At 42.1% G+C, this 17,432-nt stretch overlaps 1 protein-coding gene across 3 annotated transcripts in view; it reads right to left on the bottom strand.

Moving 5' to 3' along the window:
• Positions 1-1,438: 1,438 nt before the first annotated feature.
• The window catches only part of LOC129845287 (F-box only protein 7-like), a 25,938-nt gene continuing 9,944 nt past the window's right edge, over positions 1,439-17,432 (bottom strand). For all 3 annotated transcript variants that reach the window (XM_055913169.1, XM_055913168.1, XM_055913170.1), the window contains exons 8-10: positions 15,012-15,188; positions 14,225-14,268; positions 1,439-2,634 (exon numbers count right to left, since the gene is read on the bottom strand). In XM_055913169.1, the coding sequence (XP_055769144.1) occupies positions 2,317-2,634; positions 14,225-14,268; positions 15,012-15,188 (539 nt within the window). In that variant the 3' untranslated portion in view covers positions 1,439-2,316. The remainder of the gene's footprint in view (positions 2,635-14,224; positions 14,269-15,011; positions 15,189-17,432) is intronic.

Below are 17,432 nucleotides of genomic sequence, written 5' to 3'. Positions count from 1 at the left end.
ATGAAACACCTGTATTCTGGAGCTGGCTGCCCCGCCCACCACAGAAAGCACTGATCTAGGATGAAACACCTGTATTCTGGAGCTGGCTGCCCCGCCCACCACAGAAAGCACTGATCTAGGATGAAACACCTGTATTCTGGAGCTGGCTGCCCCGCCCACCACAGAAAGCACTGATCTAGGATGAAACACCTGTATTCTGGAGCTGGCTGCCCCGCCCACCACAGAAAGCACTGATCTAGGATGAAACACCTGCCTTCTGGAGCTGGCTGCCCCGCCCACCACAGACAGCACTGATCTAGGCTGAAACACCTGCACTATGGAGCTGCTTTACTCAAGAAAACAAGAAAGAGACCATGTTTGTTTGCGGCTTTATCAACTCAATGATATAAATGATTTTATATTGTTTGCAAACTGTTATGTGACACGTATTAATGCCAAGATAACATGCAAAACAGGCAAGCCCCCCACCCCCCCCATCCCAAATTGTATTTATTTATTTTTGCTAAAAAATGTGGGGCTCTGCCCCATCTGCCCCATCTGACAGGCCGCCACTGGGTGTGAGCGCTATTTGCCTCATGCAGCGCGACACGTCTCCTTCACATAGAGTTGATCAGGCTGTTGATTTGTGTCCTGTGGAATGTTGTCCCACTCCTCTTCAATGGCTGTGTGAAGTTGCTGGATATTGGCGGGAACTGGAACATGATGTCGTACACGTCGATCCAGAGCATCCCAAACATGCTCAATGGGGTGACGTGTCTGGTGAGTAATGCAGGTCATAGAAGAACTGGGACATTTTCAGCTTCCAGGAACTGTGTCCAGATCATTGTGACATGGGGCCGTGTATTATCATGCTGAAACATGAGGTGATCGCGGTGGATGAAGGGGCCTCAGGATCTCATCACAGCATCCCTGTGCATTTAAATTACCATCGATAAAATGCAATTGTGTTCATTTTCTGTAGCTTATGCCTGCCCATAACCCCATCGCCACCAGGGGGCACTCTTTACAACGTTGACATCAGAAAACTGCTCATCCACACAACGCCATGCACGTGGTCTTCGGTTGTGAGACCGGTTGGACGTACTTCCAAATTCTCAAAAAAAAAGACTTTGGAGGTGGCTTATGGTAGAGATATTAACATTCAACAGCTCTGGTGGACATTCCTGCAGTCAGCTTGCCAATTCCATTCTCCCCCTTAAAACTTGAGACATCTGTGGCATTGTGTTGTTTGACAAAACTTCACATTTTAGAGTGGCCTTTTATTGGCCCCAGCACAAGTTGCACCTGTGTAATGGTCATGCTGTTTAATCATCTTCTTGATATGCCACACCTGTCAGGTGGATGGATTATCTTGGCAAAGGAGAAACGCTCACTAACAGGGATGTAAAAAAAATTGTGCACAACATTTGAGAGAAATAATCTTTTTGTGCATCTGGAATATTTCTGGGATCTTTTTATTTCAGCTCATGAAACATGGAGACCAACACTTTACATGGTGTGTTTATATTTTAGTTCAGTGTAGATCACAGGTGTCAAACTCATTCCACGGAGGGCCGAGTGTCTGCGGGTTTTCGCTCCTCCCTTGTACTTGATTGATGAATTAACATCACTAATTAGTTAGGAACTCCCCACACCTGGTTGTCTAGGGCTTTATTGAAAGGAAAAACCAAAAACCTGCAGACACTAGGCCCTCCGTGGAATGAGTTTGACACCCCTGGAGATGAACCGTCCCTGAACTGTCTGGTTTGCAGAGAGAGACTTGAGGACTCAAATATGACCACATTTTATTTAACGCTTTTAGTGTGCAGAGAAACAAGTGCTCTACAAAATGTCTTCCTAGTGAATGGTGGAAGATAGAAACCGGCCACCTCAATGCCCCCCGAGGCACCCCTACAGATCTGCTCATCTTAAAATGTGACCGGTTTCTCACGGGAAAACTTTTGAGAAGTTTGCATTTCCTGCTGTGCAGCAACATTCTCTGCAACAACAGAGAGATCAAATGAAGATCGGTATGATTTGACCGCATCACTTACTAAACACACACAGGAGAACATGAGCTATTAGAAGCTGATTCTGGGACAGAGATAGGGTTTATAAAAAACACCTGGATGAGGGTTAGGGGATAATAAGCAGACTGGATGAGGGTTAGTGTTTATAGACCGAACAACACCAGTTATCTGTGACTTATAGCACATCGGGTGCCTTATTTAAAGGTAGGCTAAATCAATCAGTCTTCAACATCTCTGTTTTATTTCAGCTTCTCTGTGAGGTGGTCATACTGCTACACCACCACTAGAGGTCACTGGTCAGGGAGGTTCATATGAACCCTCGTCTGATGTCAGCCGGCCGGTTCCCAGTAGGTCTCAGCCCCCTTCGTCCAATCAGCCCTCCTGCTGTGGGATCGTGACCTGGCAGCGGACCAATCGGGTCGTAGCGGGGGCGGGGCAGAATACCACCGGGGATGCCGGGTCTCTGGTCGTACTCCCCGCCGATGATGCCAGGCGGGTAGAAGGGGAAGGGGTTGTTGGGGAGGGGGTGGAGGGGGTAGATGGGTGGGGGGACAGGGTGGTAACGGGGCGTGTGGCGGGGGTAACTGGCTGCCTCTCTCCTCCACTTGTACTTCTTCTTGTAGAGCTGAAATTAAAATGGTACCAGAGAGTTAGACTGTGGCTGAGTCCTAAATGGTACCAGAGAGTTAGACAGTGGCTGAGTCCTAAACGGAACCAGAGAGTTAGACTGTGGCTGAGTCCTAAATGGAACCAGAGAGTTAGACAGTGGCTGAGTCCTAAACGGATCCAGAGAGTTAGACAGTGGCTGAGTCCTAAACGGATCCAGAGAGTTAGACTGTGGCTGAGTCCTAAATGGTACCAGAGAGTTAGACAGTGTCTTGAGTCTCAAATGGAACCCTATTCCCTATATAGTGCACTACTTTAGACCAGAGCCCTATTCCCTATATAGTGCACTACATTTGACCAGAGCCCATAGTGAGTAGGGGGCAACTTGAGCCGCACCAGTGATTACAGCAGCATGTCATTTCATAACTTGTTGTCGTTAACATCAATTGCTATTGATGAGTTGTCAATAGATGTCTTTACAACACATATCAAGTTGATAGGAACAGATATTGATGAGACGGCATGTTGCTCTGATGTCAGCCGGGGTTTTATTAACGTCAGATTGTAGCTGGGGTTTTATTAACGTCAGATTGTAGCTGGGGTTTTATTAACGTCAGATTGTAGCCGGGGTTTTATTAACGTCAGATTGTAGCTGGGGTTTTATTAACGTCAGATTGTAGCTGGGGTTTTATTAACGTCAGATTGTAGCTGGGGTTTTATTAACGTCAGATTGTAGCTGGGGTTTCCCCGACGTCAGATTGTAGCTGGGGTTTCAGTGACGTCAGATTGTAGCCGGGGTTTTATTAACGTCAGATTGTAGCCGGGGTTTTATTAACGTCAGATTGTAGCTGGGGTTTTATTAACGTCCGATTGTAGCTGGGGTTTTATTAACGTCCGATTGTAGCTGGGGTTTTATTAACGTCCGATTGTAGCTGGGGTTTTATTAACGTCAGATTGTAGCCGGGGTTTTATTAACGTCAGATTGTAGCCGGGGTTTTATTAACGTCAGATTGTAGCCTGGGTTCTATTAACGTCAGATTGTAGCCGGGGTTTTATTAACGTCAGATTGTAGCCGGGGTTTTATTAACGTCAGATTGTAGCTGGGGTTTTATTAACGTCAGATTGTAGCTGGGGTTTTATTAACGTCAGATTGTAGCTGGGGTTTTATTAACGTCAGATTGTAGCTGGGGTTTTATTAACGTCCGATTGTAGCTGGGGTTTTATTAACGTCCGATTGTAGCTGGGGTTTTATTAACGTCCGATTGTAGCTGGGGTTTTATTAACGTCCGATTGTAGCTGGGGTTTTATTAACGTCCGATTGTAGCTGGGGTTTTATTAACGTCAGATTGTAGCCGGGGTTTTATTAACGTCAGATTGTAGCCTGGGTTCTATTAACGTCAGATTGTAGCTGGGGTTTTATTAACGTCAGATTGTAGCCGGGGTTTTATTAACGTCAGATTGTAGCTGGGGTTTTATTAACGTCAGATTGTAGCTGGGGTTTTATTAACGTCAGATTGTAGCTGGGGTTTTATTAACGTCCGATTGTAGCTGGGGTTTTATTAACGTCCGATTGTAGCTGGGGTTTTATTAACGTCCGATTGTAGCTGGGGTTTTATTAACGTCAGATTGTAGCCGGGGTTTTATTAACGTCAGATTGTAGCCTGGGTTCTATTAACGTCAGATTGTAGCCGGGGTTTTATTAACGTCAGATTGTAACTGGGGTTTTATTAACGTCAGATTGTAACTGGGGTTTTATTAACGTCAGATTGTAACTGGGGTTTTATTAACGTCAGATTGTAACTGGGGTTTCACCGACGTCAGATTGTAGCTGGGGTTTTATTAACGTCAGATTTTAGCTGGGGTTTCAGTGACGTCAGATTGTAGCCTGGGTTTCAGTGATGTCAGATTGTAGCTGGGGTTTTATTAACGTCAAATTGTAGCTGGGGTTTCACCGATGTCAGAATGTAACTGGGGTTTTATTAACGTCAGATTGTAGCCGGGGTTTTAGTGACGTCAGATTGTAGCTGGGGTTTTATTAACGTCAGATTGTAGCTGGGGTTTTATTAACGTCAGATTGTAGCCGGGGTTTTATTAACGTCAGATTGTAGCCGGGGTTTTATTAACGTCAAATTGTAGCCGGGGTTTTATTAACGTCAGATTGTAGCTGGGGTTTTATTAACGTCAGATTTTAGCTGGGGTTTCAGTGACGTCAGATTGTAGCCGGGGTTTCACCGATGTCAGATTGTAACTGGGGTTTTATTAACGTCAGATTGTAGCTGGGGTTTCACCGACGTCAGATTGTAACCGGGGTTTTATTAACGTCAGATTGTAGCCGGGGTTTTATTAACGTCAGATTGTAGCCTGGGTTTTATTAACGTCAGATTTTAGCTGGGGTTTCAGTGACGTCAGATTGTAGCCGGGGTTTCACCGATGTCAGATTGTAACTGGGGTTTTATTAACGTCAGATTGTAGCTGGGGTTTCACCGACGTCAGATTGTAACCGGGGTTTTATTAACGTCAGATTGTAGCCGGGGTTTTATTAACGTCAGATTGTAGCCTGGGTTTTATTAACGTCAGATTGTAGCTGGGGTTTTAGTGACGTCAGATTGTAGCTGGGGTTTTATTAACGTCAGATTGTAGCCGGGGTTTTATTAACGTCAGATTGTAGCCGGGGTTTTATTAACGTCAGATTGTAGCCGGGGTTTTATTAACGTCAGATTGTAGCTGGGGTTTTAGTGACGTCAGATTGTAGCCGGGGTTTTATTAACGTCAGATTGTAGCCGGGGTTTTATTAACGTCAGATTGTAGCCGGGGTTTTATTAACGTCAGATTGTAGCTGGGGTTTTATTAACGTCCGATTGTAGCCGGGGTTTTATTAACGTCCGATTGTAGCCGGGGTTTTATTAACGTCCGATTGTAGCCGGGGTTTTATTAACGTCCGATTGTAGCCGGGGTTTTATTAACGTCAGATTGTAGCCGGGGTTTTATTAACGTCAGATTGTAGCCTGGGTTCTATTAACGTCAGATTGTAGCCGGGGTTTTATTAACGTCAGATTGTAGCCGGGGTTTTATTAACGTCAGATTGTAGCTGGGGTTTTATTAACGTCAGATTGTAGCTGGGGTTTTATTAACGTCCGATTGTAGCTGGGGTTTTATTAACGTCCGATTGTAGCTGGGGTTTTATTAACGTCCGATTGTAGCTGGGGTTTTATTAACGTCCGATTGTAGCTGGGGTTTTATTAACGTCCGATTGTAGCTGGGGTTTTATTAACGTCAGATTGTAGCCGGGGTTTTATTAACGTCAGATTGTAGCCGGGGTTTTATTAACGTCAGATTGTAGCCTGGGTTCTATTAACGTCAGATTGTAGCCGGGGTTTTATTAACGTCAGATTGTAGCCGGGGTTTTATTAACGTCAGATTGTAGCTGGGGTTTTATTAACGTCAGATTGTAGCTGGGGTTTTATTAACGTCCGATTGTAGCTGGGGTTTTATTAACGTCCGATTGTAGCTGGGGTTTTATTAACGTCCGATTGTAGCCGGGGTTTTATTAACGTCCGATTGTAGCCGGGGTTTTATTAACGTCAGATTGTAGCCGGGGTTTTATTAACGTCAGATTGTAGCCTGGGTTCTATTAACGTCAGATTGTAGCCGGGGTTTTATTAACGTCAGATTGTAACTGGGGTTTTATTAACGTCAGATTGTAACTGGGGTTTTATTAACGTCAGATTGTAACTGGGGTTTTATTAACGTCAGATTGTAACTGGGGTTTCACCGACGTCAGATTGTAGCTGGGGTTTTATTAACGTCAGATTTTAGCTGGGGTTTCAGTGACGTCAGATTGTAGCCTGGGTTTCGGTGATGTCAGATTGTAGCTGGGGTTTTATTAACGTCAGATTGTAGCTGGGGTTTCACCGATGTCAGAATGTAACTGGGGTTTTATTAACGTCAGATTGTAGCCGGGGTTTTAGTGACGTCAGATTGTAGCTGGGGTTTTATTAACGTCAGATTGTAGCCGGGGTTTTATTAACGTCAGATTGTAGCCGGGGTTTTATTAACGTCAGATTGTAGCCGGGGTTTTATTAACGTCAGATTGTAGCCGGGGTTTTATTAACGTCAGATTGTAGCTGGGGTTTTATTAACGTCAGATTTTAGCTGGGGTTTCAGTGACGTCAGATTGTAGCCGGGGTTTCACCGATGTCAGATTGTAACTGGGGTTTTATTAACGTCAGATTGTAGCTGGGGTTTCACCGACGTCAGATTGTAACCGGGGTTTTATTAACGTCAGATTGTAGCCGGGGTTTTATTAACGTCAGATTGTAGCCTGGGTTTTATTAACGTCAGATTGTAGCTGGGGTTTTAGTGACGTCAGATTGTAGCTGGGGTTTTATTAACGTCAGATTGTAGCCGGGGTTTTATTAACGTCAGATTGTAGCTGGGGTTTTAGTGACGTCAGATTGTAGCTGGGGTTTTATTAACGTCAGATTGTAGCTGGGGTTTTATTAACGTCAGATTGTAGCCGGGGTTTTATTAACGTCAGATTGTAGCCGGGGTTTTATTAACGTCAGATTGTAGCCGGGGTTTTATTAACGTCAGATTGTAGCCGGGGTTTTATTAACGTCAGATTGTAGCCGGGGTTTTATTAACGTCAGATTGTAGCCGGGGTTTTATTAACGTCCGATTGTAGCCGGGGTTTTATTAACGTCCGATTGTAGCCGGGGTTTTATTAACGTCAGATTGTAACTGGGGTTTCACCGACGTCAGATTGTAGCTGGGGTTTTATTAACGTCAGATTGTAGCTGGGGTTTAATTAACGTCAGATTGTAACTGGGGTTTCAGTGACGTCAGATTGTAGCCGGGGTTTCAGTGACGTCAGATTGTAGCCGGGGTTTTATTAACGTCAGATTGTAGCTGGGGTTTTATTAACGTCAGATTGTAGCCGGGGTTTTATTAACGTCAGATTGTAGCTGGGGTTTTATTAACGTCAGATTGTAGCCGGGGTTTTATTAACGTCAGATTGTAGCTGGGGTTTTATTAACGTCAGATTGTAACTGGGGTTTCAGTGACGTCAGATTGTAGCCGGGGTTTCAGTGACGTCAGATTGTAGCCGGGGTTTTATTAACGTCAGATTGTAGCCGGGGTTTTATTAACGTCAGATTGTAGCCGGGGTTTTATTAACGTCAGATTGTAGCTGGGGTTTTATTAACGTCAGATTGTAGCTGGGGTTTTATTAACGTCAGATTGTAGCTGGGGTTTTATTAACGTCAGATTGTAGCTGGGGTTTTATTAACGTCAGATTGTAGCCGGGGTTTTATTAACGTCAGATTGTAACTGGGGTTTTATTAACGTCAGATTGTAACTGGGGTTTTATTAACGTCAGATTGTAGCTGGGGTTTTATTAACGTCAGATTGTAGCTGGGGTTTTATTAACGTCAGATTGTAGCTGGGGTTTTAGTGACGTCAGATTGTAGCCGGGGTTTTATTAACGTCAGATTGTAGCTGGGGTTTCCCCGACGTCAGATTGTAGCTGGGGTTTCAGTGACGTCAGATTGTAGCCGGGGTTTTATTAACGTCCGATTGTAGCCGGGGTTTTATTAACGTCCGATTGTAGCCGGGGTTTTATTAACGTCAGATTGTAGCTGGGGTTTTATTAACGTCAGATTGTAGCTGGGGTTTTATTAACGTCAGATTGTAGCTGGGGTTTTATTAACGTCCGATTGTAGCCGGGGTTTTATTAACGTCCGATTGTAGCTGGGGTTTTATTAACGTCAGATTGTAGCCGGGGTTTTATTAACGTCAGATTGTAGCCGGGGTTTTATTAACGTCAGATTGTAGCCTGGGTTCTATTAACGTCAGATTGTAGCCGGGGTTTTATTAACGTCAGATTGTAGCCGGGGTTTTATTAACGTCAGATTGTAGCTGGGGTTTTATTAACGTCAGATTGTAGCTGGGGTTTTATTAACGTCAGATTGTAGCTGGGGTTTTATTAACGTCAGATTGTAGCTGGGGTTTTATTAACGTCCGATTGTAGCTGGGGTTTTATTAACGTCCGATTGTAGCTGGGGTTTTATTAACGTCCGATTGTAGCCGGGGTTTTATTAACGTCAGATTGTAGCCGGGGTTTTATTAACGTCAGATTGTAGCCTGGGTTCTATTAACGTCAGATTGTAGCTGGGGTTTTATTAACGTCAGATTGTAGCCGGGGTTTTATTAACGTCAGATTGTAGCTGGGGTTTTATTAACGTCAGATTGTAGCTGGGGTTTTATTAACGTCAGATTGTAGCTGGGGTTTTATTAACGTCCGATTGTAGCTGGGGTTTTATTAACGTCCGATTGTAGCTGGGGTTTTATTAACGTCCGATTGTAGCTGGGGTTTTATTAACGTCAGATTGTAGCCGGGGTTTTATTAACGTCAGATTGTAGCCGGGGTTTTATTAACGTCAGATTGTAGCCTGGGTTCTATTAACGTCAGATTGTAACTGGGGTTTTATTAACGTCAGATTGTAACTGGGGTTTTATTAACGTCAGATTGTAACTGGGGTTTCACCGACGTCAGATTGTAGCTGGGGTTTTATTAACGTCAGATTTTAGCTGGGGTTTCAGTGACGTCAGATTGTAGCCTGGGTTTCAGTGATGTCAGATTGTAGCTGGGGTTTTATTAACGTCAGATTGTAGCTGGGGTTTCACCGATGTCAGAATGTAACTGGGGTTTTATTAACGTCAGATTGTAGCCGGGGTTTTAGTGACGTCAGATTGTAGCTGGGGTTTTATTAACGTCAGATTGTAGCTGGGGTTTTATTAACGTCAGATTGTAGCCGGGGTTTTATTAACGTCAGATTGTAGCCGGGGTTTTATTAACGTCAGATTGTAGCCGGGGTTTTATTAACGTCAGATTGTAGCTGGGGTTTTATTAACGTCAGATTTTAGCTGGGGTTTCAGTGACGTCAGATTGTAGCCGGGGTTTCACCGATGTCAGATTGTAACTGGGGTTTTATTAACGTCAGATTGTAGCTGGGGTTTCACCGACGTCAGATTGTAACCGGGGTTTTATTAACGTCAGATTGTAGCCGGGGTTTTAGTGACGTCAGATTGTAGCTGGGGTTTTATTAACGTCAGATTGTAGCCGGGGTTTTATTAACGTCAGATTGTAGCCGGGGTTTTATTAACGTCAGATTGTAGCCGGGGTTTTATTAACGTCAGATTGTAGCCGGGGTTTTATTAACGTCAGATTGTAGCCGGGGTTTTATTAACGTCAGATTGTAGCCGGGGTTTTATTAACGTCCGATTGTAGCCGGGGTTTTATTAACGTCCGATTGTAGCCGGGGTTTTATTAACGTCAGATTGTAACTGGGGTTTCACCGACGTCAGATTGTAGCTGGGGTTTTATTAACGTCAGATTGTAGCTGGCGTTTAATTAACGTCAGATTGTAACTGGGGTTTCAGTGACGTCAGATTGTAGCCGGGGTTTTATTAACGTCAGATTGTAGCCGGGGTTTCAGTGACGTCAGATTGTAGCCGGGGTTTTATTAACGTCAGATTGTAGCTGAGGTTTTATTAACGTCAGATTGTAGCCTGGGTTCTATTAACGTCAGATTGTAGCCGGGGTTTTATTAACGTCAGATTGTAGCCGGGGTTTTATTAACGTCAGATTGTAGCTGGGGTTTTATTAACGTCAGATTGTAGCTGGGGTTTTATTAACGTCAGATTGTAGCCTGGGTTCTATTAACGTCAGATTGTAGCCGGGGTTTTATTAACGTCAGATTGTAGCCGGGGTTTTATTAACGTCAGATTGTAGCTGGGGTTTTATTAACGTCAGATTGTAGCTGGGGTTTTATTAACGTCAGATTGTAGCTGGGGTTTTATTAACGTCAGATTGTAGCTGGGGTTTTATTAACGTCCGATTGTAGCTGGGGTTTTATTAACGTCCGATTGTAGCTGGGGTTTTATTAACGTCCGATTGTAGCCGGGGTTTTATTAACGTCAGATTGTAGCCGGGGTTTTATTAACGTCAGATTGTAGCCTGGGTTCTATTAACGTCAGATTGTAGCTGGGGTTTTATTAACGTCAGATTGTAGCCGGGGTTTTATTAACGTCAGATTGTAGCTGGGGTTTTATTAACGTCAGATTGTAGCTGGGGTTTTATTAACGTCAGATTGTAGCTGGGGTTTTATTAACGTCCGATTGTAGCTGGGGTTTTATTAACGTCCGATTGTAGCTGGGGTTTTATTAACGTCAGATTGTAGCCGGGGTTTTATTAACGTCAGATTGTAGCCGGGGTTTTATTAACGTCAGATTGTAGCCTGGGTTCTATTAACGTCAGATTGTAACTGGGGTTTTATTAACGTCAGATTGTAACTGGGGTTTTATTAACGTCAGATTGTAACTGGGGTTTCACCGACGTCAGATTGTAGCTGGGGTTTTATTAACGTCAGATTTTAGCTGGGGTTTCAGTGACGTCAGATTGTAGCCTGGGTTTCAGTGATGTCAGATTGTAGCTGGGGTTTTATTAACGTCAGATTGTAGCTGGGGTTTCACCGATGTCAGAATGTAACTGGGGTTTTATTAACGTCAGATTGTAGCCGGGGTTTTAGTGACGTCAGATTGTAGCTGGGGTTTTATTAACGTCAGATTGTAGCTGGGGTTTTATTAACGTCAGATTGTAGCCGGGGTTTTATTAACGTCAGATTGTAGCCGGGGTTTTATTAACGTCAGATTGTAGCCGGGGTTTTATTAACGTCAGATTGTAGCTGGGGTTTTATTAACGTCAGATTTTAGCTGGGGTTTCAGTGACGTCAGATTGTAGCCGGGGTTTCACCGATGTCAGATTGTAACTGGGGTTTTATTAACGTCAGATTGTAGCTGGGGTTTCACCGACGTCAGATTGTAACCGGGGTTTTATTAACGTCAGATTGTAGCCGGGGTTTTAGTGACGTCAGATTGTAGCTGGGGTTTTATTAACGTCAGATTGTAGCCGGGGTTTTATTAACGTCAGATTGTAGCCGGGGTTTTATTAACGTCAGATTGTAGCCGGGGTTTTATTAACGTCAGATTGTAGCCGGGGTTTTATTAACGTCAGATTGTAGCCGGGGTTTTATTAACGTCAGATTGTAGCCGGGGTTTTATTAACGTCCGATTGTAGCCGGGGTTTTATTAACGTCCGATTGTAGCCGGGGTTTTATTAACGTCCGATTGTAGCCGGGGTTTTATTAACGTCAGATTGTAACTGGGGTTTCACCGACGTCAGATTGTAGCTGGGGTTTTATTAACGTCAGATTGTAGCTGGGGTTTAATTAACGTCAGATTGTAGCTGGGGTTTAATTAACGTCAGATTGTAACTGGGGTTTCAGTGACGTCAGATTGTAGCCGGGGTTTTATTAACGTCAGATTGTAACTGGGGTTTTATTAACGTCAGATTGTAGCTGGGGTTTTATTAACGTCAGATTGTAGCTGGGGTTTTATTAACGTCAGATTGTAGCTGGGGTTTTATTAACGTCAGATTGTAGCTGGGGTTTTATTAACGTCAGATTGTAGCTGGGGTTTTATTAACGTCAGATTGTAGCTGGGGTTTTATTAACGTCAGATTGTAGCTGGGGTTTTATTAACGTCAGATTGTAGCTGGGGTTTTATTAACGTCAGATTGTAGCTGGGGTTTTATTAACGTCAGATTGTAGCTGGGGTTTTATTAACGTCAGATTGTAGCTGGGGTTTTATTAACGTCAGATTGTAGCTGGGGTTTTATTAACGTCAGATTGTAGCTGGGGTTTTATTAACGTCAGATTGTAGCTGGGGTTTTATTAACGTCAGATTGTAGCTGGGGTTTTATTAACGTCAGATTGTAACTGGGGTTTTATTAACGTCAGATTGTAGCTGGGGTTTCCCCGACGTCAGATTGTAGCCGGGGTTTCATTAACGTCAGATTGTAGCCGGGGTTTCATTAACGTCAGATTGTAGCCGGGGTTTCATTAACGTCAGATTGTAGCTGGGGTTTTATTAACGTCAGATTGTAGCTGGGGTTTCCCCGACGTCAGATTGTAGCTGGGGTTTCAGTGACGTCAGATTGTAGCTAGGGTTTTATTAATGTCAGATTGTAGCCGGGGTTTTATTAACGTCAGATTGTAGCCGGGGTTTTATTAACGTCAGATTGTAGCCGGGGTTTTATTAACGTCAGATTGTAGCCGGGGTTTTATTAACGTCAGATTGTAGCTGGGGTTTTATTAACGTCAGATTGTAGCTGGGGTTTTATTAACGTCAGATTGTAGCTGGGGTTTTATTAACGTCAGATTGTAGCTGGGGTTTTATTAACGTCAGATTGTAGCTGGGGTTTTATTAACGTCAGATTGTAGCTGGGGTTTTATTAACGTCAGATTGTAGCTGGGGTTTTATTAACGTCAGATTGTAGCTGGGGTTTTATTAACGTCAGATTGTAGCTGGGGTTTTATTAACGTCAGATTGTAGCTGGGGTTTTATTAACGTCAGATTGTAGCTGGGGTTTTATTAACGTCAGATTGTAGCTGGGGTTTTATTAACGTCAGATTGTAGCTGGGGTTTTATTAACGTCAGATTGTAGCCGGGGTTTTATTAACGTCAGATTGTAGCTGGGGTTTTATTAACGTCAGATTGTAGCTGGGGTTTTATTAACGTCAGATTGTAGCCGGGGTTTTATTAACGTCAGATTGTAGCCGGGGTTTTATTAACGTCAGATTGTAGCCGGGGTTTTATTAACGTCAGATTGTAGCCGGGGTTTTATTAACGTCAGATTGTAGCCGGGGTTTTATTAACGTCAGATTGTAGCCGGGGTTTTATTAACGTCAGATTGTAGCCGGGGTTTTATTAACGTCAGATTGTAGCCGGGGTTTTATTAACGTCAGATTGTAGCCGGGGTTTTATTAACGTCAGATTGTAGCCGGGGTTTTATTAACGTCAGATTGTAGCCGGGGTTTTATTAACGTCAGATTGTAGCTGGGGTTTTATTAACGTCAGATTGTAACTGGGGTTTTATTAACGTCAGATTGTAGCTGGGGTTTTATTAACGTCAGATTGTAGCTGGGGTTTTATTAACGTCAGATTGTAGCTGGGGTTTTATTAACGTCAGATTGTAGCCGGGGTTTTATTAACGTCAGATTGTAGCCGGGGTTTTATTAACGTCAGATTGTAGCCGGGGTTTTATTAACGTCAGATTGTAGCCGGGGTTTAATTAACGTCAGATTGTAGCTAGGGTTTTATTAACGTCAGATTGTAACTGGGGTTTCACCGACGTCAGATTGTAGCCGGGGTTTTATTAACGTCAGATTGTAGCCGGGGTTTTATTAACGTCAGATTGTAGCTGGGGTTTTATTAACGTCAGATTGTAGCTGGGGTTTTATTAACGTCAGATTGTAGCCTGGGTTTTATTAACGTCAGATTGTAGCTGGGGTTTTATTAACGTCCGATTGTAGTTTTATTGATATCTAAAAACAGTCACTAACGAATAGAGACTTACTATCTGTGGGTTGATACCAGGGACGATGAGCAACAGCATAAATACAGCTGAGACAAACCCTTTAAACCGGGGCTGGACAAAGAGACGACTCAAAGTGCAGAGTCAATATATAGAATACAGGGACGTGACTCACCTCTCTCCACTGAGTGTCTCTGGCTCTGCTGTGGTCTTGGCAGTCTGCAACAGTCAAATAACAAATCACACAACATGCAGTCAATAACTAACATATCTTTAATACAGACACGTCTCAGGAGGACAGTCCTAGTTCTGACATGTAGAATCTAACATGTCTTTAATACAGACACGTCTCAGGAGGACAGTCCTAGTTCTGACATGTAGAATCTAACATGTCTTTAATACAGACACCGACACGTCTCAGGAGGACAGTCCTAGTTCTGACATGTAGAATCTAACATGTCTTTAATACAGACACGTCTCAGGAGGACAGTCCTAGTTCTGACATGTAGAATCTAACATGTCTTTAATACAGACACCGACACGTCTCAGGAGGACAGTCCCTAGTTCTGACATGTAGAATCTAACATGTCTTTAATACAGACACGTCTCAGGAGGACAGTCCTAGTTCTGACATGTAGAATCTAACATGTCTTTAATACAGACACGTCTCAGGAGGACAGTCCCTAGTTCTGACATGTAGAATCTAACATGTCTTTAATACAGACACGTCTCAGGAGGACAGTCCTAGTTCTGACATGTAGAATCAGACTGTCTGTCTGCACCCTGAGGAGAGGAACAGCAACCTTTAAAGTAGAGACCTCCAGATAGGCCAGAGACAGGCCAGAGACAGGCCAGAGACAGGCCAGAGACAGGCCAGAGACAGGCCAGAGACAGGCCAGAGACCTCCAGTCTTTTATGTGTGTTTATAAATATATCCGTGAGTGTGTGTGCGTTCGTCCTACCCCTGAAGTCTCTGCGGTAGAGGTGTCTCCACAGGGCCGGGTCTGCGGTGGTCTGGTGGAGGTGTCTGTTGACTGAGGAGAGGGCCAGGAGAGAGGAGACATCCAGCAGTCTCAGCACCCTCAGTAACAGCTCTGGAGGAAGGACTGGCAGGCCAAACACTGCTGGCAGGGCCATGGCTGTTATACCCCCACCAGACACCAGGGGGAGACAGGGAGTCACAATACAGAGAGATAGTTATACCCCAACCAGACAACATGGAGGAGACAGGGAGTCACAATACAGAGAGATAGATAGTTACAACACTGCTGGCTGTTATACCACCACCAGACACCAGGGGGAGACAGGGAGTCACAATACAGAGAGATAGATAGTTACAACACTGCTGGCTGTTATACCACCACCAGACACCAGGGGGAGACATGGAGTAATGGATTTGACACATTGGTTGTTAACATTTGCTATTCAATGATTTTAAATGATTGCAGTGAGATCTGAGAGACCAATGTCATATTTCCAGATATTTCCTTCTTAATAACAGTACTATTCATTTCTGAACAGTACTATATATCTACATCCCAGTACTATATATCTCCATCCCAGTACTACATATCTACATCCCAGTACTATGTATTTAATAACAGTACTATATATCTACATCCCAGTACTATGTATTTAATAACAGTACTATATATCTACATCCCAGTACTATGTATTTAATAACAGTACTATATATCTACATCCCAGTAGTATGTATTTAATAATAGTACTATATATCTACATCCCAGTACTATATATTTAATAACAGTACTATATATCTACATCCCAGTACTATGTATTTAATAACAGTACTATATATCTACATCCCAGTACTATGTATTTAATAACAGTACTATATATCTACATCCCAGTACATTTAATAATAGTACTATATATCTACATCCCAGTAATATGTATTTAATCACAGTACTATATATCTACATCCCAGCACTATGTATTTAATAACAGTACTATATATCTACATCCCAGTACTATGTATTTAATAACAGTACTATATATCTACATCCCAGTACTATGTATTTAATCACAGTACTATATATCTACATCCCAGTACTATGTATTTAATCACAGTACTATACATCTACATCCCAGTACTATGTATTTAATAACAGTACTATATATCTACATCCCAGTACTATATATTTAATAACAGTACTATATATCTACATCCCAGTACTATGTATTTAATAACAGTACTATATATCTACATCCCAGTACTATGTATTTAATCACAGTACTATATATCTACATCCCAGTACTATGTATTTAATAACAGTACTATATATCTACATCCCAGTACTATGTATTTAATAACAGTACTATATATCTACATCCCAGTACTATGTATTTAATCACAGTACTATATATCTACATCCCAGTACTATGTATTTAATCACAGTACTATACATCTACATCCCAGTACTATGTATTTAATAACAGTACTATATATCTACATCCCAGTACTATATATTTAATAACAGTACTATATATCTACATCCCAGTACTATGTATTTAATAACAGTACTATATATCTACATCCCAGTACTATGTATTTAATCACAGTACTATATATCTACATCCCAGTACTATGTATTTAATAACAGTACTATATATCTACATCCCAGTACTATGTATTTAATAATAGTACTATATATCTACATCCCAGTAATATTTATTTAATAACAGTACTATATATCTACATCCCAGTACTATATATTTAATAACAGTACTATATATCTACATCCCAGTACTATGTATTTAATAACAGTACTATATATCTACATCCCAGTACTATGTATTTAATAACAGTACTATATATCTACATCCCAGTACTACATATCTACATCCCAGTACTATGTATTTAATAACAGTACTATATATATCTACATCCCAGTACTACATATCTACATCCCAGTACTATGTATTTAATAACAGTACTATATATCTACATCCCAGTACTACATATCTACATCCCAGTACTATATATCTACATCCCAGTACTATGTATTTAATAACAGTACTACATATCTACATCCCAGTACTATGTATTTAATAACAGTACTATATATCTACATCCCAGTACTATGTATTTAATAACAGTACTATATATCTACATCCCAGTACTATGTATTTAATAACAGTACTATATATCTACATCCCAGTACTATGTATTTAATAACAGTACTATATATCTACATCCCAGTACTATGTATTTAATAACAGTACTATATATCTACATCCCAGTACTATGTATTTAATAACAGTACTATATATCTACATCCCAGTACTATGTATTTAATAACAGTACTATATATCTACATCCCAGTACTATGTATTTAATAACAGTACTATATATCTACATC

The sequence above is a fragment of the Salvelinus fontinalis genome, unplaced genomic scaffold (assembly GCF_029448725.1).
Source record: "Salvelinus fontinalis isolate EN_2023a unplaced genomic scaffold, ASM2944872v1 scaffold_0269, whole genome shotgun sequence".
NCBI lineage: Eukaryota > Metazoa > Chordata > Actinopteri > Salmoniformes > Salmonidae > Salvelinus > Salvelinus fontinalis.
Note: the sequence above shows the minus strand (reverse complement) of the source record. Positions and strands in the feature narration are given on the sequence as shown.